Source organism: Leptodactylus fuscus, chromosome 5, assembly GCF_031893055.1.
Source record: "Leptodactylus fuscus isolate aLepFus1 chromosome 5, aLepFus1.hap2, whole genome shotgun sequence".
In the NCBI taxonomy this organism is placed as follows: Eukaryota; Metazoa; Chordata; class Amphibia; order Anura; family Leptodactylidae; genus Leptodactylus; species Leptodactylus fuscus.
The window spans coordinates 148,602,137-148,624,545 of NC_134269.1; the positions used below are offsets into that span (position 1 = coordinate 148,602,137).

The 22,409-nt window shown below is 40.3% G+C and overlaps 2 protein-coding genes across 2 annotated transcripts in view; one reads left to right on the top strand and one right to left on the bottom strand.

Moving 5' to 3' along the window:
- Positions 1-825: 825 nt before the first annotated feature.
- METAP2 (methionyl aminopeptidase 2) lies at positions 826-8,093 on the bottom strand. Its single transcript, XM_075274461.1, has 11 exons — positions 7,909-8,093; positions 6,953-7,057; positions 6,705-6,770; positions 5,601-5,703; positions 4,691-4,852; positions 3,539-3,720; positions 3,359-3,453; positions 2,964-3,060; positions 2,714-2,817; positions 2,516-2,631; positions 826-1,091 (listed from the first exon to the last, which is right to left on the bottom strand). Exons 1-11 carry the CDS (start codon positions 8,057-8,059, stop codon positions 839-841), a joined length of 1,434 nt encoding a protein of 477 aa, XP_075130562.1. The 5' UTR covers positions 8,060-8,093; the 3' UTR covers positions 826-838.
- A 2,237-nt stretch (positions 8,094-10,330) lies between these two features.
- Positions 10,331-22,409, top strand: part of LOC142204979 (uncharacterized protein C3orf20-like) — a 36,111-nt gene continuing 24,032 nt past the window's right edge. The window contains exons 1-8 of the mRNA XM_075276322.1: positions 10,331-10,399; positions 11,463-11,517; positions 12,910-12,954; positions 13,871-13,933; positions 17,039-17,142; positions 17,345-17,901; positions 19,049-19,123; positions 19,786-19,885. Coding sequence (XP_075132423.1) covers positions 13,886-13,933; positions 17,039-17,142; positions 17,345-17,901; positions 19,049-19,123; positions 19,786-19,885 — 884 coding nt within the window. The 5' untranslated portion in view covers positions 10,331-10,399; positions 11,463-11,517; positions 12,910-12,954; positions 13,871-13,885. The remainder of the gene's footprint in view (positions 10,400-11,462; positions 11,518-12,909; positions 12,955-13,870; positions 13,934-17,038; positions 17,143-17,344; positions 17,902-19,048; positions 19,124-19,785; positions 19,886-22,409) is intronic.

The following is a 22,409-nucleotide window of genomic DNA, read 5'->3' on the forward strand; positions in this document are numbered from 1 at the left end:
GGCGGCTTTCCCGTAGATATAATGTTAAGGGAAAGTCCGCAGAGGAAAACTCTGAACTTTCTCTTAAAAGCGCTGCGCAAAGAACCGCAATGCGTTCACACAGCGGTTCTTTCCGCAGTGCTTTAGCGCTGTGATTACAGCCCGTGGGGCCTTATCCTTAAGGCTATTACTACAGGTATTCTAGTGATATAACATGCCTTAAAGGGATTCTATGCCAAAATGGGATGACCTTTAGGGTATAACAACTATAGGCCTCACTCACTAAAATCTTTGCATATATATGTGTTTAGTTACAGAAGTATAATATTCTAACCATTAAAACCTTGAGAAATGTCAGAAAATATGGTTTTACACACTTGAATGAGTAGTTTGTGTTCTGCAACTGAAATAAATGTCACCAACCATCTAAAATCAGCGTCTTGAGGAATAGATGGTTCTGATCCGAAAATTCAACTTTATTCTTTTTTACAAAATTGTTTCCAGGGAATTAAAATGCAATGCTAGTATTTGCAGAATCAAGTTTTAAGAAACTTGCAGTAATTGAATATAAATATTTCAAAAGCTTCTTAAATGCAAAATAGTTTTAAAAGTAAAAGGTAACATCACATATTCCCCTAAACCAATAAGCTAAAGAATGAGACATGTATTTCTCCTTAAGAAAGGTCAGAAATTGAGCCTTGTCAGATAGTTAGTAAAGCTATACCTTTAACCATGTTCAATCCATTTCCATAATGACATCTGTTAAAGCCTTTTTTTTGTCTTCCGAATTAATATTACATAATGGGCTTCAACAGAAGCAGTATTTTAGGGACAGACCGCACCAAGTTCTACAATAGTTTTAATAATCATCTCCTCTGCTCACAACTTCCTTGCAGGTTGGGCGCAATAGTATGGTGTGCTCAAATTGTGCTGTGTAAGAGCCTTTGATGTCACAGAGTGGTGGGTAGGGGTCTACTATACCCAAATCACACAGGTTCTTTAGTGCCATTAGGTATTTACTCTCTCCAAGACGATCTAGCCATCTGCGGCAGAAAGCAAGGGTGCCAAAATTCTCGTTGACGACATTCAACAAGTGCTTTGCCCGTGGAAGCCTGGGGAAAAAGAGGGAATGTCAGCAACAAGACTAAAGTATGAACACTCAGGAGCCTTTTACACCAAGTAATAGGGTTAGGCAATTATATCAGGCATTTTACCTCAATTACGATTAATGGTGATTATTTAGCTCATGTCACTCACACCACTTTTACAATATGATTAAGTGTTGGGCAAATCCTGCGAGGTTTTTATCAAACAGAAAGTGTTATTATACTGTGGGGTCTCTTCAGTCCTCAGAATATAATAAGCAGAGGGCCAGAGGAGGTGAAGAAACATAAAAAACAGTGTTACCTCTGTTGCCTGTCTCCCTGCTGTCTTCAGTGTTTCTGGTTGACATCAGGGACCGCTGATTGGGCCTCAGTGTCACATGGCATCATGATTCTTAGTCACAAGCGTCACAACACTACATGACGTCAGCCAGAAGCACTGAGGACTGCAGCAACACTGTTTTTTATGTGTCTTAACTTCCCCTGGCCCACCACTTACGGGGTCTATACTCTAGAGACAAAAGTATAATAATAGCAGTCTCGGTTCAGCCATGTTTGGGTCGAACGAAAAAAACAACTATTGTAATAAACAAAGTGAACAAAATCATGTTGGTTATCCTGGTTGATGTTTGGTTTTGGTGGTTTTTCGATAAATCGCCTAGCCCTACTAGGTGATTATCATATACAATATTGAGCTAACAATTGTGTACCCTGAGCTCTAAGCTTTCAGATGTTACCTCACTCTCAAAATATCTAAACACTGTAAGGTTATTTCCATGTGCTGGAAAATGAAGAGGAATTAGTCTTCATTTTACGCCGCTGTATATTCGGACGTGATCTAGCCGCGACAGGACCCAACTCTGATTGTATCCTGATGAACCTAATCATCAGGGAGTCTCAAGACGTGGAATCTGCAGCAAGATCAAGCAGGACGCTTATTGTTTCAGGGTCCTGCTCAGATCTCTGCTTCTGATTGAAAACAATGAGAGGAGATTAAACTGTGTGAACATACCCTAAGTAGACACAATGTTTCTGTATTAAAACAGTTTACATACAGCAAAAAAATACAATGCAAGCTAAGGATACATTCACACCTGTGTATGCCTGTTTGTCTGGGCCACTGGATGACCAGAAAAATGAAAAACTGAGCCCCATTAGATTCATTCTATGACTGATCCAAATGGAGCCCAAGGGACCCCCCATTGACTATACTTTCCATCAAGTGTTTTGAGGTTTTTTCGTTTTAAATAATTAAACTGCTGGACTTTAATCATGTATACTGAGACGGAATCTCTGCATAGAGAATGTGATGCAGATATAAACCCAGCCTCAGAGGCACGGAAAGGGAAAAAAAATTTAAGTGAAATGAAAATCATCTTTATTGAGCCATAATATCAATCAATCTACAAAAAAATTAAAAAATACAGTCATACCTGATTGGCACATGTCCAACATCAAAGTTCTTCATGTAGTGAGAACATTCCATGTCATCGTGAACAACTCCCTTTCCAGTACTGCCGAAAGTTTCTATTGCGTATACCTCACCTTCCTGCAAGACAAAACGCCACACTATAGATACTGGGATATAGTACGGTAAATAATGGGAGACGTTTATTCCACCAGCAATGTACCTCCATTCTTGTTGCTTCACCACCTTTCACAATGGGCACTGTTTTTCCACCATGAATTCTATAAGGTCCAATAGAATGGCCATTCAAATTCCGTATGGGTTTCACTGAAAAAACATTTACAGAAAAAAATACAATGAAATATATGTGAATTAAGCTATTAACCTGTATTAATGTTACATTGTTTATGTATTTTTGTCTTGATGTGATAGCAGTAGGCCGTACAGATTGCAACGTATAATAACCCACTCACCTTGATAAGTCTTTCCATCAATTTCAACCTCATATGACTCCATAACTTCTTGGACTGCTTCACCAACATCACATAAACGCACATCAATACCAGAACACTAAAAAACAAAAACATTCTTATATCTATCCTTAATATTATGGTAGCCTAGATGGAATGTAAGACGGCTAAAAGTGGTTGAGATTCTCTAGAAGAAATCTTCAAACAATGCAGATCTAAAGAAACCAGTTGAGACAATGTTCTCCTCACTAAGGGAATCCCTAGTGTCCTTTTCAGCTGGATGCCAGACATATATAATGAATATATACACATTGGTAAATCTCTGTATTATGCAGCTAGGGCCTTTTCTCTTGCCAAAGTTCTATAAACAGAAATTTTCCAACTGTTCATCTTTATACCTTTATTCCAGTGTTTGTTGCATCTTTGACAGCTTCTAGCAACTTGTCGTACTTTGGATTGAATGTTACAGTAAAAGCACAGTCAATTATGCGACCTGTAAAGATGGAACAGATGAAAAACTTTAGAAAACACTTTCCAAGCTACATTTTAGTAGATATTAGTTGTTCCGCAATATTTACCATTGATATGGGTTCCAAAATCAATTTTGCACACATCATCATACTGCAGGACTGTGGTATCGCCAGCATTAGGAGTGTAGTGGGCTGCACAGTTGTTTAAGGAGCAGCCTGTGGGGAACGCAAGACCGGCATACAGACCATTCTCCTTAATAAGCTTGCGGGAGCAATCTTCCAGCTTTTCACTGAAAGACACACATCAAAAACAGCAGTGTTTCAATGTTGTATATCATGGTTTTCATGTACATGCCAGACACACCTAGTAATGCTACTTCTTAAAACTGATGGGTTGTTCCCTAAGATAGGCCATTCACATGAGTCCTGCTGCTCTAAGTATTGCAGTGTTGTCCCATTCACTTGGGCTTTGCACTACCCAGAACAGCAGTAATGATATGTACTAAGTACAAAGCAATGTAAAACAATAAGGAAGCTGCAGAACTAGCACAGACTCTGCAGCCCCTTCAAATGACTGATCACTGGGGTGCAAATTGGTAGAATCCACCGAGTAATATAAGCATTATTTCATATAAAATAGACTATAGCAACAAAACAAGTCAACCACACAATTGTACAAAAATATAAAAGATAACTTTTATTAAATACTACTAAAATAGTATAACAACATGACACATGTAAATAATACAGGGATTACAGAGAGGTAGACAAGACTACATGTACTAATATGTTAACATAAGGATATGGAATGGATGGCTCCATGAACAGGACTATATATCAGGCAAACATACCATGAGGTTAAACCTCATGGTTTAACCATGTTGTTATACTATTTTAGTAGTATTTAATAAAAGTTATCTTTTATATTTTTGTACAATTGTGTGGTTGACTTGTTTTGTTGCTATGGTTATATACCCACACATAGGTTTCTATATATGCCTCAGCTGTTGTTTATATAAAATAGACTATCAATTATAAACTGTTGGACATCCACGTTAACCTTTTACTGCTTGAAATCCTGAAAGGGGCAACAGTGAAAATAAAGTAATATTTGAAAGCGTTCCACTTTTTGGGTAGCTTGTCAAAAGTTACACAATATCTACGTAATATCAATGTCACAGTACCTTAAAGAACCACTAACTAACAAACAAACAAACAAACCATAGACAAATATACCACCGCACAAGAAAGAGAACTTACCAAATTTCAATCATGGTCATGCCTGGCTTGATCCAACTCATGACATATTTCCTCACTTGTCTATGGGCTTCAGCAGCTTGTCTAAAATCTGCCCATATTTCCTCACTGGCCTGATCCATAGCTTTCTTTTCATCGCTGGTTGTCCTCCATGCAGCAGATCGACTACAAAAGGCAATACAGGAGATCTTTACAGGTCATACTCTATTAGCCCCCAAAATACCCCAAGAGCATCATTCACAAACATGTTAAACATCTGCAAACTATTCCTGTGGTGTGAATGACAAATCAGCAGGATCACACATGCAGTAGTGTGGCAGTGGATCATGAGTAAAAGGATAGACCTAGAATTTGCTTCCTGCTGGGTTGGCTTTTCAAAAAAAAAAAAAAAAAAAAAAAACTGCATATGTGATTCCAGAGTCAGACACAAAAGTTACAGGTGTATCGGTGCAGTATGACCACCACCATACAAGCCACATGTTTAGGCTGCTTTCACACAACTGTGATACAACCAATAAATACAGTCCTTTTTTTCAGTTAAACCACAGCTAAATGATTAGGAACAAATTACAGCACATGTAGTGCACAGAATTCACATGAGACTATTTTATTTATTTTGCTTACTTGTATAGCGCAGACATATTTTGCAGCATTTAATAGACATTGTTGGTCACAGTATCAAATAGGGCTCACAATCTAGACTCCCTATGGGGATATCCTGGGAATGTGGGATTAAACCCATACAAACTCCTTGCAGATGATGTCCTTTGTCAGAGTCAAGCTCAGGACTTCACCACTGCAAGGTAACAGTACTAACCACTGAGCCACCATGCTGCCCCATCACACAAAACTGGTGTCACAGATCAAACAGAACACAAAAATACTACACCACTTACACATATCACATACATACCCATCCTGAGATGGAGGATACTCGCATTCCTGTCCTTTTGGAAACACACCATTTGAATAGAGATCACAGATTGGAATAGATGGTGGGTCAGTCTGACATTTGGCTAGAAAGAAAAACATAGTTCCGGGATATTCATCAGCATCTGAATTTAACAGCTTCATTAAGATCTCTTAATAGTGAAATAACATATATAGCATCCTGTTTGTTATTCACTTGACCTCAGTAGTCACATGTGCATGAATATTGTAAGACCACTTAAAGGGGTTGTCAGGGATAACTTATTTTTATTTATTTTTTTTAAATATGAGGAAGCCCCCGCTGCATGTGACCACTGAGCGATCTAAGAAAGACCCAGGATGTCACTACCTGTGACATCCAATGTCCTTTGCTGATGCCGCCGATAGGCCTTTGCGGTCATATACAGTGGGAACTAGCGAGTATCGGTTGTTGTTTTTTTCCCCGGCTTCATTATAATTTAAAAAAAAAAAAGAAAAAGTTATCCAGGACAACCCCTTTACTGAACAGGACCAGCAGGACATTTAAAAGACAAATACAGGTTACTTCATGGGGCTGAACAATAAGTCATCTCTTATACGGTTTCTAGATGGATCATGACAATTGCTGTCCAACAGCATACATGCAGGCTAAAAAGCTAAAGAAAAAAACCTGTGTATCTGACCAAAGTATAACTGTGAGGCTGAGACAACAAGTTGCAGAAAAGCCATATTTTTTTGGAGCCAAAGCCAGAAGTGGATTTAGCAGAATGAAGAAGTACAAGTACATCCTTTCCCATTCCTTCTGAAGCTATGCTTGGATTCATAGCTAAAAAATAAATCTAGGAATTGCTAGGAATTGGACCAACAATCTGCTTAGGCTACATGCCCACAACAAAATATGGAATGGATGGCATCCGTGTATCATTTGTACTTTTCACAGACCTATACACCTGAATAAATGACCTGGGACTGCAAAATGGAATGGAATAGAACCTGTCCTGAGTTTTACAGCCCAGGTTCACGGTCCCCACACCCAAATGATTGGGTCACTGTGCTACCCAGTATAAAACAGCTCATGCAGTGTCATATGCCTGATAGGAATACATACCTCCCTTCTTCTTCTTCTTTTTCTTCTTCTTCTTTCCACCTGCACCATCTCCTTCACCATCTCCATCTAGTATAGAATAGAGGAATATTAAAATTACTTTCACAAAATAAGTTGTGTAAAGAGATACAGGACAATCCCATAGCAGTAACCGAGCCCTGCAAAGACTGGATATGGATGTTGTATTAATGCACCCACCAGATGCCAGCCCCGTGTACTGATAATTTACAGTCATTAGAGGAAAATCTTACCATCTTCCTCCTCGTCTTTGTTCTCCAAGGTTTGCTTGTCCAGCTGTTTAGTCACCTCATCAATGACAGGGGCGGCAGCTCCGGCTTCTTTCTCAGCCTCTTGCCCTGTAGTAAACACATGAAACGTATGTAAGTTTCCACATAATATCTGTATACTGGAGCTTATCACCGGCCCTAGGGTCTACCCTACTATATAAAAAGATATGGCAAACATTTGTAATTCAATTTTCTTACACAAAGAACTCAAAGCTCAGGAAGCATTCAGGAATAGGGGAGTTACTACCCTTGCACACGACTGAGGCCCATCCTTGGAAACCACTCTGTGTTGGGCCATAGTACCTGGACTGTACTCAGCTGTGTGTATAGGAGTCACTGTATCACAGTCAGCTCCATAATGGTCGACTGTACGTGACTATAGTGCAGTGACTCCTATACACACAGCGGTGTGCAATGCAAATGGAGGAAGAACATACAAACACGCAGATTCCAACCCAGGACGGCAGCGATCCAAGGTAACAGTGCAAGCCACAGTGGAGCGGAATAGGACATTATAGTCTGTACTCAGCAGTACCATAAGCAACAACTAGAAGTGACAGCGGTAACAATATACTACTGAGGAGGTCTACGGCCATTAAGCCCAAGAGAACCCGCACCAGTCTGCACAGAAAAAGCTCCATCAGTGCCAGCTTGCTGATGGTCTCCATGGGACACTTCTGATCTATTCCCAGAGACCATCAGCCTATGAGGAGCAGAACTTTATTCCAGACGCCCCTCTTTTGGCCGCTGGTGACACCACTGTAATGGCCGCTCACAGGCGGTCCTGATGAGCCATCTATGAGGAGAGAAGCGGCAGTATGGAGGCAGATCCACCGCACACACGAGGAGGCGCTATCACCAGCCATGACACCGCCGCCACCATGCCGTGTAGACATGCTGAGGCCAGCAGCTTCTCCTACCGGCTTTACTCTTCTTCTTCTTCTTTTTCTTCTTCTTCCCAGCACTGCTGTCCCCTGCAGCCGTCACATCCTCCTCCTCCACCTCTCCGTTCACGTGCACATCCCCGTTCTCTACCCCGGGAATCTCCGGTTTCAGCACGACGCTCGCCATCTTACCAGAGAAGGAAAGAGCGTCAGCTGCGCATGTACAAGCAGCTCCGTAATGCAGCAGGGTCGGCGCGGTGCAGTCTGGGATATTGCTGGAGGACTGCACTTTCCAGGGTCGATACAGCTTATGGGATCGTCAGTAGAGGGCGCTGTTACTATGAAGAAGAAATTCTTAAGTGTTGAGAAATGTGATGTAAACACAACGTATGGGCGCTGCTGCTTGTAGCCAATCTAGTCAGGGCATAAGGCAGAAGGGTCTTACTGCGAAAGAATACAAATCTGACCGAGGCCGACCGAGGCCAGAAGGCTGGGCTTCAATGGCGTGCTAGACAGAACCCTGCCATGTGTATAATGCATGTTCTAGCTTGGCACTGTGGTGTCATTTTAACCCCTTCCTGCCACAGCCATTTTTGTCTTTTATTTATTTATTTTTTAAAACTAAAACAGCAGAAAAAAACACAGGGGTGACTAGTGTGCGGGGATATTTATTCTAGAGAGTCCAGGATTGTTCATACATGCTCGTTTGAGGTCTAAAACATTGTTATTATTACCGTATTTTGCTCAGGTTATTAAAATCATTTTTCCATCTTTTTTTCAGGGACACAAAGCACGTCATTATTTCGTTATTATTTTTGAATATTTTATTTTAAATATATATATATATATATATATATACTGGAAAATATATGCACAAAGGGAAAATGTGTCTATTTTTCGAAAAAAATTTAATTGCACAAAGTGATCCTTAAAAAACTATTTAATGCTAAGGCCCCATGTAAGCGGGCCACAGCAAAAAGGGCTGCGGGACAAATGCGGTAGCACCGGCGGTTCCATTATACCTATAGGAAAACCACTAGCGTTTCCATAGGTATAATTGGTGTGAACGCAATCCGCTCTAAGTATAACTCTATTGATGTCTGAATTAATAAAGGTAATGTATAAGCCAGTTTAGAGAAACACGCATGACTATTATGTATGTAGTGGGTTCTGCTTTAAAGGGGTATTCCCATGACGCTTGTTCACCAACCTGCAGACTGTTGTGCTCTCTTCACTTCCTGCTTCTCTCGACACATAGGTGGGCAGGGTTTCACTTGCACGGGATTGGTTGTAAATGAATTAGCGCAGTGTGAAGCTGATGTAGCAGAGCTGGATTTGAGTAAATTTGCATTACATACAGAGGTAACTCCCTATCTCAGCCCTTATCAGCCAAATTCAATTAAACCGACTGATAAGAGCTCAGAAATCCCGGAGCTTCTCAAGCTCCGCTACTTATCAGACACAAACAGCTCAAGAGCTGCTCCCATCCCCTCCCACCCTGAGAGCAGGCAGCTACATCACTTGACAAATGAGCAGATAATCCCAAGGGCCATAGAAATGAGTGTAAACAATTAAGTGAATAAATTAAGATAGTGGCCAAACAAAGCAGTTTTGATAAAGCAGTGTATTTAGGAAAAGTCTTAAATCCACATAAACTGGCAGTATAGATAGGATCCTTGTGATGGGACAACCCCTTTAATGGAGAAAAAGAGGTAGTTTAAGTACAGTTTGTAGACAAAGAACAGGTTGGACTAGTATAATTAGCATATCATGATTAGTGGCAAAGTTGTAAAATAGTTCTGGCAAAAGGCTATTGGATAAGAAGCTGGAGAGGATTCGCATTCCATTAAGGATGAGGAGTGATGAGCTCTCCAAACAAAGAGGAATGTAAATTGGCTGCAGGCATGGCCCTGGAATCCAAAATGGAGGATAAAAAGGCTGACATCCTCCACATTGGTATACTATGATTTCCAAAACCGTAATGCTGCAGATATTTTTCTGCAATGTAACTTTGCTGTGACTGTAAAACACCACGGTTTTTGCTGTGATGTTTCCACCGCAGTCAAACTACAGTATTTACGCCACGTGGGGCCCTGTCCTAGAATTATTTTCTACGGTAATTTTTTTGTTACCTGGGGCAGGGCTAAAACACGTGATGTGGGTGTAATTTTAACTTTAACTTCTTTTTTATTATTATTTTATTAATTTTTTTTATTTGCCATTAACTTTTTTTTTAACATTCTGCCCCTCATAATGTCCTAATAGACCTTTGGGGGAATCTTAACTGTACTGCAGCCACTCCAAGCACTGTGGTAACAGGGGCCTCCTCAACCACCCCAGATCAAGCGGGACAGTCCCACATTTCGGGAGCTGTCCTGCTGTTCTCAGAAGATAAATACAATAGCAGAGAACGGAGCTATCATTATTCAGTCTTCGGCAGATGATGTCTGCAGCAGGGAAGCGCAATGAGCTCCAAACTGTACATATCATTACAGCCAAGCCTTCAGGTTCGTGGGAACACAGTCTGGTGAGAATTCTTTTTTTTTTTTTTTTTTTTTGGGGGGGGGGGGTTTGTGTAACATTGGTGGTTGAGCTTTGGCAGGGGAGATGAATTCATATGGAGGGGGCCACTTACAAAGAGTTTGAATAGGGCCCCATAATCTATTAAGGGTTCTTTAACTGGGGCTGATCCATTTAGCCCCAGTTACTGGAGGTATGTATCCTCCTGATCATAACTGCTGAGATGATCTGCGTCTTCTAAGGCAGTCTTTGGTTCCCTGTGCCACTTCACTGAAGCTCCCATAGCTGAGTATACAGTGCTCATTGGTAGTAACCATCCTTTCCTTCTCTAGAGGAGTTCTGGCTGCAGTAACAGCCGGCTCCCCAGTTCTGCAGCTGCACGATATTGTGTAGCTCCTTAACCCTGCAAGGATATATGAGTATATCTTTGCAGAGTTAAGAGCGGACTGCCCAGACATATATAGTCGGTCTGGAACTGGTTAAAGGGGTATTCCCACGTCGCATACTCACCCGTCTTCGTTTCTGTGAAATCTTCTGTCTTCCGGCTTTGTTGCGTCATTGGTGGGCGGGGTCACATATGCAAAGCCAAGCGGTGAGATGCCGCCGGCCCTGCGTGCGCGCTCATAGACCAGTCTAGCCTTCACAATGCGAATACAGTCCCGACTGCTCTATGAGCGTGCACGCAGGGCCGGCGGCATCTCGCCGCTTGGCTTTGCATATGTGACCGCGGAGCGGAATAACAGCATCGCTTCTGCCGTTGCTAGCTTCATGCAGGGCAGAAACATAGCGATGTTGCTGGCTTCACCTGTGCCGGCGTCTAACCCTGTATTGGCGGCCCCTTCCCCCCAAAGCGTAAACTACCCCCCCCCCCCCCTCCAGGCTCGCTCCCTTGCACTTAGCCCCTCCTCCCTCCCCCCTGAGAGCAGGCTGATACATCACTTGACTCATGAGCAGCTAGGTCAGGGCTGTGGCCACAAAAAAATGAATAAAGTAATATAGTGGACAAACAAAGCATTTTCATGAAAATCAGTGTTTAATTCTTATGCAAATTAACTGAAAATTATTTGTAGAATGGCAGTCCTCTGGTCCGTCTTGCCTGGGAATGCGGGTGTCAATATTGGAGAGGTAAGTGCGCATGTGTGCCTCTTTCTGTTTACTTCTATGAGAGTCCTAAAAACAACTGATCACTTAGGGGGCGTTCACACTTCCGTCGGTGTCCGACATGTAGTGTCCGCTCCTAGTGTCCGCTCAAAATCTGGCACGGACACTAGGAGCGGACACTAATTGTGTCTGTGACACCTGTCATTCATCTCAATGGGCATCGGGTGCGTTCTTTTGCACTCCGTGCCTGTCCTTCCCTGTCCGCAAGTGAAGATGTCCGACTTCTCAAGCGGACAGAAGAACCATGCAGGGTTTTTCTGTCCGCTTGTGAAGTCGGATATCTTCACTTGCAGACAGGGAAGGACGGGCACGGAGTGCAAAAGAACGCACCCGATGCCCATTGAGATGAATGACAGGTGTCACAGACACAGCTAGTGTCCGCTCCTAGTGTCCGTGACAGATTTTGAGCGGACACTAGGAGCGGACACTACATGTCGGACACCGACGGTAGTGTGAACGCTCCCTTAGGCTCGACTATTTTGGGGGAAACTCCCATAAAAGTGTGTATAGATAGCTACTTCTCTGTTCACTGTGTCACCAAGCAGGACACAAGCCTGGGAACACTCGGTCTAGAGGTAAATGTAATGAAAATACCCTCTTAAGGGGTCATATAAACAACTAGAAGAAAATGACAAAACTTCAGGATAGTGAATACATTCTGTGTACATCGCTGTAGGCAATCTCTATGTTATAGAAATAAAACAAGAAAGTGCAGAACATATCTAGGTTAGATGTACTGTATACACCAAGATGTTCTTTTGGTATATGCTTGGCTGGTACACATCACTATAACTTTGCATACAATAAAAAAATTACTTGACTTTGCTTTTTAATACAGATGAATGGAAAAAATATATATGTTTGTTTATATTTGTCCTTTTATTTTCCATGAAGAAAGTCTCCAAGACATAAGTCACTTGTTAACTCACATAGTCAGAACATAATGTAGAAACTAAATCCACAGACAGGTCGAATGTAACTAAGCAACCACCCTCCAAACTTTGCAGGGCCAGGCACTGTGTAACAGTAAATGCTCTCCTGCTATCACACAAAGATCACGTCATTGTTAATATTCAGAAAGTTCTAACAGGTTGATCTTCACAAGGTAAGTCATATATTTTTCGTATAAAGTGTCTTATATTTGCTAAGCATTGTGCATTGTAGCAGAAAGCAAAATAGAGAATTGCAAGAAGTACTGTGTGTGTAGTTGTTTGCATACCAACAGTTATATTTGTAGGGATACAGGAGTACACATGCGCAAAATGTCATTCTATAATGCCTAATATATTTTTTACGTTTCAAGTCGTGTATTATTGAAGTATATTAATCCAATTGTATTGCTTGTATTTTCATTAGACTTCAATCATATCTCTAGGATCCTACACTGTACAATAATACTAGGTATGTTTAAAGCTCCATCAATAGATAAACCTTAGGTCTCAGCTTATACCGGGTTCACATCTGCGTTTGGTAATCCAGTTGGGGAGTCTGCATGGGGACCACCCGAATGGACTACTGAACGCCCTGGCAAGCGGTGTGCAATGAAAGTGCATGGACCCATAGACTATAATGGGGTCCGTGTGCTTTCTGCGTGCTGCCCACACAAATCAAGTGGACATGAAAGTAGATCACAAAGTACTTTTCTGGCTATATGTTCCGTGCGTACACTTCGCGGAGAGCACACAGACCCCATTATAGTCTATGGGGTCCGTGTGCTTTCACTGCAAACCGCTTGCCAATGTGTTTGGAATTCCATTAGCGGGGGTCCCCATGCGGACTCCCCGAATCGATTACCAAACACAGATGTGAAATAACCCTTAAGAAATAATTGATGCATTGTAAATAATACATGCATTTTCTATTATACACGTGAAGACAATAGTGCACATAGTGGCGGCTTTAAAAACTGCTGCAAAATTCTGGATTTGATGAAATGCCTGTTTAATACCTAGAACCACTTACAGGCTCTAATAGCATAAGTAAAAGAATACGTAATTTAAAGTGAACTATGAGTTGTTGGTTTTTTCACCTCCCCCAGCCAATTTAAAAAAATATTTTTTCACTTAGACAACCCTTTAAACCTTAGAGAAAATCTTTAAATCTCTGCAAAATTGTTATATTTTAAACACATTTAAATATGGTTAGGTTTGTAATACACCCCTTTAATTTCAATATTAACTCATTCCAAACCATTTTTATTTTAAAACTCAGGGATAGTAGCAGATCGATATACCATATACAGTATATCATAGGTATTGTAAGTATCGTCTACGCATCTTGTATTTAAAAAAGCTTCTATTATTTAATTCTTTTCTAGTGTGGTATAGAAATAATGTCATCCATGATGCTGAAAACAGGACCTCTGTATTTCTACGACCAGGTACATCTCATGCTCACCTCACCAGTTCCTCTAGTTCTTAGCAAATTTAAATATATCTGAACTTGCTAAAAATATTGTTAGACAAGTTTGTGTGTGCCACATTGTTAAAGGGGTATTCCCACATCGCATACTCACCAGTCTTCGTTGCTGTAAATTCTTCTTTCTTCCGGCTTTGTTGCGTCATTGGTGGGCGGGGTTACATATGCAAAGCCAAGCGGCGAGATGCCGCTGGCCCTGTGTGCACGCTCATAGACCAGTCTAGCCTTCACAATGCAAATACAGACCCGGCATCCGCCTCTCTCTATTACAGCGGATGCCGGGTCTGTATTCGCATTGTGAAGGCTACACTGGTCTATGAGCGTGCATGCAGGGCCAGCGGCATCTCGCCGCTTGGCTTTGCATATGTGAATACAGACCTGGCATCCGCTGTAATAGAGAGGCGGATGCCGGGGAGTGTAGACGCCGGCACAGATGCCGGCACAGATACCTGCAACATCGCTATGCTCCTGCCCTGCATGAAGCCAGCAGCGGCAGAAGCGATGCTGTTATTCCGCTCCTCCGCCTTCCCGGAATAGCAGCATTGCTCCTGCTGCTGCTGGCTTCATGCAGGGCAGGAGCATAGAGATGTTGCAGGCATCTGTGCCGGCGTCTACACTCCCCAGCATCCACCTCTCTATTACAGCGGATGCCGGGTCTGTATTGGCGGTCCCTTCCCCCCAAAGGATAAACTACCCCCCCCTCCAGGCTCTCTCCCGTGCACTTAGCCCCTCCTCCCTCCCCCCTCAGAGCAACAGATACATCACTTGACTTATGACCAGATAAGTCAAGGGATGTGTAAAAAAAAAAAAAGAATAAAGTAATATAGTAGACAAACAAAGCAGTTTTGCTGAAGCAATGTATTTAGGAAAAGTCTTACATTCACATTAACAAGCATTATAGATAGGATCCTTGTGATGGGACAACCCCTTTAATTCTATGCTCTGCTTGGCATTTTTTGTTATAGTGGGCAGAGACAAAGGAATATCAACAAATTTACTATACTTCACCCTATGATACTGCAATGAGCTGTACTAGAAATTTACTCCAATTCAGTGGTTCTTAACCTTGTTTGAGGTACCGAACCCACCAGTTTCATATGCATATTCACCAAACCCTTCTTTAGTGATAAATCAAATATGTTTTTTTTCCAAATTCAAGACATAGGTATATGTGTTTTTACTGGTAAACGAGATGAACCGTGCATATGGACTAGGGTTTGATCGTACCCTGGTTAAGAACCACTGCTCCAATCCCTGAATGGCATAGATCTCAATTCTGGTGCAGCCTCTTAATAATTGGTAGAGTCTCTAAGGCCAAGGCCCGACGTTGCAGAAATGTTTCTTTTTTTTTTTGCAGATTTTGCTGCATTTTTTTTTAGTCAAAGCTAGGAATGGATTGAGCAAAAGGTACAAGTATAAGTACTTCTTATATACTTCTCATTCCTTCTGCAGTCATTTTCGGCTTTGGCTCAAAAAATAACATAATAACATAATAAAATCTGCAGCAAAAAAGCTGTGTTTCGGGGGCAACATGGTGACTCAGTGGTTAGCACTGCAGCCTCGTAGCACTGGAGTCCTGGGTTCGAATCCTGCCAGGAGCAACATCTGCAAGGAGTTTGTGTGTTCTCCCCGTGTTTGCGTGGATTTCCTTCCATTCTACAAAAGACACACTGATAGGAAATTTTTTTTTAAAAAAATGTACATTGTGATCCCTATATAGGGCTCACAATCTACATTACAAAAAAAAAAAAGCTGTGTTTCTGCGATAAATATACAAAAAACCAAAAACATATACATTGTAACAGGGTCTGAGAAAGCACGTTAGGACAAGTGCTTTTAGGATTTACCTAGCCACATACTGGATTTTCAAAGATCTAGATTAAACCTGTTTGCTCATAAATTGTAGTAACATTCTATTGAATTTTTCAGCACTATTTGATGTGCGGATTTAGCGTAATAAACTTGTCCCATGAGAAAATTATATGTTTACATATCAAACAGGTTTTCTTTATTACCTGTATAACAGAAATGGTTTGCTTGGGATTGTATACAGTCTTTGATAGAACAACTAATACAGGAGTGTCCTTTCATTTCATACCACCACATTGTTTGTCACAGCTGGAAATATTATTTTATCAGCAGAGTAAATTGTCCTCGGTCGGATATTATATGATATGTAAGAATTATCAGTGAAACTCAATTTTTTATTTCAAAATTACTGTTATTGAAAGATAAGATCTTGCAGTATGACATCCTGAGATTTGACTATTCATGATTGTCATCACTTAACTAGTGAGAACCTTTCACCATCTCCACTAATTCAAGATCTTAGCATCTACTAATAGGTGCTGCTCCACTGATTCCAGCATAGTTGGATTTTTTTTTTTTTTGCTAACCCTCACCATTCCTGAGCAACAAGTGCTAGTTAGTTTTGGTGCCCAATTTGCTATTTAAGCTCTCTAATGCCAGAAGGGCAGTGTCAGGCAGGCAATAAGGCAGCCACTGTCAGAGTTTAGAGTCAAATTGCTTGTCTGCTCCTGCCTGACACTGCCCTCCTGACAGTAAAGAGACTTAATAGCATCAGGCACCAAAACTAACAGCATTGGTTGCTCAGAAATGGCGGGGGCTAGAGAACATTCCAACTGTGCCAGATTCAGTGAAGCAGCAGCTATTAAATGATACAAAAGACTGGACTTGTTGGAGTTGGTGAGAGGTCCTCTTTAACGGGCATTCTATCCTATGTACAAGAACAGAGGGTCAACCAGCCTGGATGCGATTTGTCTATATACATTTGGATGAACAAGTTCCTCCTTTTTTAATTGGAGCAGAGGTAGACGCCTGCTGCAGTTCTGTTCTATTCTATTCAAACATATGGGACTCTTGAAGATAAGCTGAGTAAAGTGTTCAGTGTATGTATATTTATACATATATATCTGTAAAATTGGTGGAGGTTGCATTCCACAAGACAAAAATCACCTACCCTGTGGCTAGGTGATATTATTGGTGCTGCAGTATGTATATTAGTGATCAATTAGCATTTTCTTCAATTGTTTGAGTTATATTTCAGCTGAAAACAAGGACAGTTAAGAGAACTAAGAAAGTGCCTGAGGAGTTACCATCAGATATGAAGTACATGAACATCAATCCACGTCTTGCAAGCTTTATTAACAGGTAGGCTTCTTAGCTTTTTGTTGTTCTGTTAGCTGCCTATTGCTGCTATGTGCACACGATTCATGTGCCTTTTATTACGTGGTACGTATACTTATATGTGAATCGAATTCATAAGCATTTTTCTTTGGTTAATACAATGTTACTGTAATACTTCTGAAATATCTGTTAGATGGAACTGTTGATATTCTGTGTTTTACACCAGCCTGAACAAAAACAAAAAAGGGGTTTCTTCTGAAAAGAAGCAAGTGACTTCACCAAAAGAAGACAAGCTGCATAAAGATAAGTATGCCGTGCTACCAGAGATTGGTGCACCAAGCTTTGTGAAGAGCAGCGGAGACAACCATAACCAGAAGATCAGTCAGGGCATCAATGATGAGGACCAATTTATGAATCCATTTGAAGACTATAAATATGTTGCTCCAACCTTACTTTATGAGCTTGGGAAGCTACTGCATTTCTTCTCACAATATGAGATTTTTTTCCCTCAAGGTGTGGTGAATGTGCTGAACTATAGTTGGCAAGAGCTTATTGAAGGAGCAGTGTACCCCAAAAAGCTGTGTCATTCACCAACTTCCAAGAAGGTAGCAGACACAAGTGTTCAAATAGCTGCAGAAGAGAATGACTACAAAACACCTGCCAATATGGAAAATGTAGACAATATCAAGAATCATAAAAATAAAGCCAATGCTACACTGATGGAGGGCAACAAGGATAAAGCAGGCCAAGATATCAACCATGCCAAGCATACAGGAAACAAATGTAGGTTTTCACTAGTCAATATTAGTATCAACACAGGAAGTTCTATGATTCAACAAACTCTTTCCACACTGGAAACTATTATAAGCAGGGAATAGACAATGGTAAGGTTAATTCTATGATGTTCTAACATAGGTAAAGCAAGGCCAACTGAGTACTCACTGAAATTAGTGAAGCTCCATTAATTTCTTTGTAACCATGTGGTTATCTAGCATGGCTCTTGGCTGCACTTAATAATGGACCCCATACTGTTAGCAAAGCTTTCTGCTTTAAAGGGATTTTCTGGCCTCAAACTGATTTTCCATACGGATGACCTACAGGATAGGTCATCAGTATGTGATCTGTTGGGGTCTGACACCGCATATATCAATTGTTCTAGCAGTCTATGGAGGCTGGAAGCTGCTAGTGGAAAGGGAATAAGTGCAACATCGTTCCAATTCAAGTAATAAGAGTGCCACTGCAATGCCCCAGAAGCACAACTATGCAGTGGATGAGGCTGTTGTACCACTTTTATTTGAATGGGAATAGTGCTGCATACATGGCTTGTCTACTAGCACCTTACAGCTCCCAGAGGCTGCTAGAACACCTGATCTGGTGGGGTCCAGGTACTGCACCCAGACAGATCATATATGTTGTGGATAGGTCATCTATATCAGCAATCAGTATGGAGTATGAAAAACCCCTCTACGCCGGGGTCCCACTTAGCAAAAAAGTTACAATTTGGCCACGCAGAAACATATTTTACAATATCTACAGAATGAATGGGATTCTGGCACATTACAAAATTATATGCAATGTGCTTCCACCACCGTGTTTTCCGCAGTGCCTTTTTGTCGTGGCTCGCTATGTGAGGCCTTAGCCTTAAGAAGTCAAAATTCTGTTTAGCCATTCTTAGATATATCTGTCTCAGGGAAAGCTGGATAGCAAATGATTTCAACATAATTAGAGCTGACACAGTTTTTCCAAGGCTCCTGGGCAGTAAATGTGCCTATACCATTTGGTATTTTATGGGAATGCTTTATATCCAATATCCGAGCAATGTCTTGTTTTATTGATATATATATATATATATATATATATATATATATATATATATATTACACATTTTTACATACATACTAACTTTTTCTTTTCTTTTTTTTTTGTCTAGCCCCTCAAAATGTTGTAGCCCATTTACCAGTTACTATCAGTTTCTCAATGTCATCGAGAACTTGTGAAGATAAAGGTAGACCTTTAACCGTACATGGATCTTGATAATAATTATACTACTACTAATAAGTTAGGCTATTTTCACATTGCCATTGCAGTGTTGATTGTTCTTATCCATCAGAGGATAAGAACAACAGACAGTAAAGCTATCAGATTAACAGATTCAGTAGTAAGACTTTCTATTTGTATTCATTATCATTGATGGCAATGGAAAAAAAGCACAGAATAACTAATGATCAGAAAAACAGACTTTGATGGCAGTGAAACAAGGTTAATATGACTATGGCAAAGCAGTGCATTTTGCAAGTTTCTTTATCGGTAATTTTGAAGAAAAAAAAAATTGTCATCAAGGGGTAAATAATACCATTCACAAATGGAATGACAAGTATAATGTGCATTGTTTCTGCTTTGTCTAGACTTGGCCTTCCCATGCACTAGCATATTAAAAAGTTAGTCTTATGACACAAACCCCTACCAATATGTCCAGTCCATTACTGTCACATTCATAGAGTTGATCCCAAACTGGATAGGCTAATGTATGTGCTGGAAAATAGAGCATATATATATATATATATATATATATATATATATATATATATATATATATATACACACACATACACACACCACATAGTATGAATACTTTTAAAACTAACTAACTAAATGTATTTGGTTCAGGGTGGATTTCACAAACAAATGAATCTAAATCTAAGGATTTGGAGTGGCAAGGACTGATTTCATGGGCCCTGGAGAGACTGCAGCTTATACAGATCCAAATGTAAGTAACACAGTTTAATACATTATATGGCTACTGTGGAGAAATAATGTTCTTTTGGTGGCATCTTCCAAGTATGACTATATTGGTGAAATGATTAAAAGTGTCTCGATAGGCCAAAAGTTGTGTTTTTAAGGTTAAGATATGAGGAATAAACGCAAACAATCTGACTTTATCCAAAGTAGGACCTGAGTGTATGAATGTGTCCTGTGTGGTGTATGGGTTAACTTAGTAAAACTACAGTTGTGGCCAAAAGTTGTGAGAGTGATACAAAGTTTGATTTTCACAGTTTGCTGCTTTATTGTTTTTAGATCTTTTAGCCAGTATGTTATATATATATATATATATATATATATATATATATATATATATATATATATTTTATACTAAAATTAGCATTGAATATTTATTGACAAATGTATAAAGTTTATACAAAGGCTTAATATTTACAATATTCACACTTATTTTTCAAGACTTCTGAAATTTGCCTTGGCATGTTGGATATCAGCTTCTGTGCTAAATCCTGACAGATGACCTCCCATTGTTACCCAGTCAGTGCTTGGAGTTTCTTTGTCCACTGCTTTTTGAGGATTGACCACAGGTTCTCAATGGGATTGACATATGAGGAGATTCTTGACCATTTACCTAAAATTTCAATGTTATCACTTTTGCCTTGCTACATGGTGTTTCGGCATATTGGAAATAGCATTGCTGTTGCTCTTGGATCATTGGGAGAGATTGCTCTTAGAAGATTATAGGATACCATTCTTTATTCATGGCACTGAGTGAATGAGCCCACTGCCCTAGAACAAAAGAATGGATTGCCATTTGTCCCAGAAGTTGATATCCAGCATGCCAGGGTGAATTTCATTCAGTCTTTAAAAATAAGTATCAGCACTGTAAATATTGAGTCTTTGCATAAACTTGATGTTTTTGTCCATAAAAGTGTAAACGGTAATAAAATTCTTGGAATTGTACTTCAGTATACCATAGAAGCATCAGACTGAAAGATCTAAAAACACTGAAGCAGCAAATATTGTGAAAACCACAATTTGTGTCAGTCTCAAAACTTTTGACATTGGTTATGTGAATCTCAGGCATGGGATATGTGCAGTAAGCAGGAACGGGGATTGGTGAGTAATTACGCCATGAGCATGTTGCTTCTGTTTCCGGGAGCCGGAACAAATGGCTCCCTGAAAAAAAGAACTGACCGGCTCCCATTGCTGAGAGCCGTCTTTTTGGCTCAGGATTTTGAGGCGGATTCAGCCTCAAAATCCTGACCAAAATACCCTGTGTGAACTCAGCCTAAGGCTTTCAACTGGCTCTAAAAGACTAGGCTCGACTATAGTCTGCCCCGCACATGTTCCAGGCATGGGGTTGCAACTCCATAGGTCCTTGTAGCCACTACGCCACTATTACTTTAGAATTACCAACATTTAAGAAAAAGTATTTTAACATCAAAATGTAATTTAAACAATACGTCATTTTCTCATGGTACATTCACTTGAAGCAAATGGGATAACTATGAAATTGCCTCCTGTACCTCCCTTGCTCATCATTAATAGGATTGCCAGCAGCTCAGATACAGTGCTCAATTGTTTATACAAAGAAATGTAAATGCAGAGTACTGTGTAAGAAAAAGAAAAAAACTAATTCTGTACTCCCTTTAGGGTATATTCACATTTACATTAAAAGAAAACTAAGCATCCTATTGTTTTCAAACCTAATGTCATGCTGTGGCTTTCTGCCTCAGGTTCTACAGCCAAAATACTGTTCATATTTTTCTGCCAAGTATTTTGGCCTTGTGAATACATCTATAATACCTTTTCCTCATAACCATCTTCTTATCCTTGAGGTCAGATGAGCGGTTGAAATTTGTCTTAGGTTAGATTCACATCTGTGCTTGGGTTTCTGTTCAGTGGGTCCGCTTGATGAACACCCAAATGGAAACCTAATCCACATCTAAAAGCAGTTACCTTAGGAAACCCGCGGACCCCATAGACTATCATGGGGTCCATGTGGTTTCCATTTGGTTTCTGCCCATAGAAGGGCAAAAAATGTGGAAAGAAAAGCGCAAAAAATACATCTGCACATTTATGGACTGTCACATATGAAATTTCATGCATATTTTTGCATGCTTGTTTAGGCTATTTCTCATATATATATATATATATATATATATATATATATATATATCTATAGTAGCTGGTACCCGCGACTTCGTCTGCGGTGATTGTAGAAGTGGGTATATACAGGCGCGGGTAAGGTTTTCGTACTGTGTATAAGGTATGGGATATGAAATGTAAGTTTGTATCTTGTTTTTGCTGTAATTCAGAGAATACGTGAGACTTTTGTGTTGAAGTTCATTTGTATTAGAGCTGCTATACGGTGTTGTGAGAAACTGTACATAGTGACTTTGGGACAGAAGTATTTGAAGTTAACCCTTTCCCGCCGATGGCATTTTTTGATTTTTGTTTTTGACTCCCCTCCTTCTAAACCCCATAACTTTTTTATTTCTCCGCTCCCA

Coding starts and splice junctions, on each gene's coding strand:
- METAP2 (XM_075274461.1), bottom strand. CDS start 8,059: ATGGCGAGCGTCGTGCTGAAACCGGAGATTCCCGGGGTAGAGAACGGG. Junction 3,454..3,538: donor TTTTGGAACCCATATCAATG/GTAAATATTGCG, acceptor CCATCTTTACAG/GTCGCATAATTGACTGTGCT. Junction 2,632..2,713: donor GTGAAGCAACAAGAATGGAG/GTACATTGCTGG, acceptor TTTGTCTTGCAG/GAAGGTGAGGTATACGCAAT.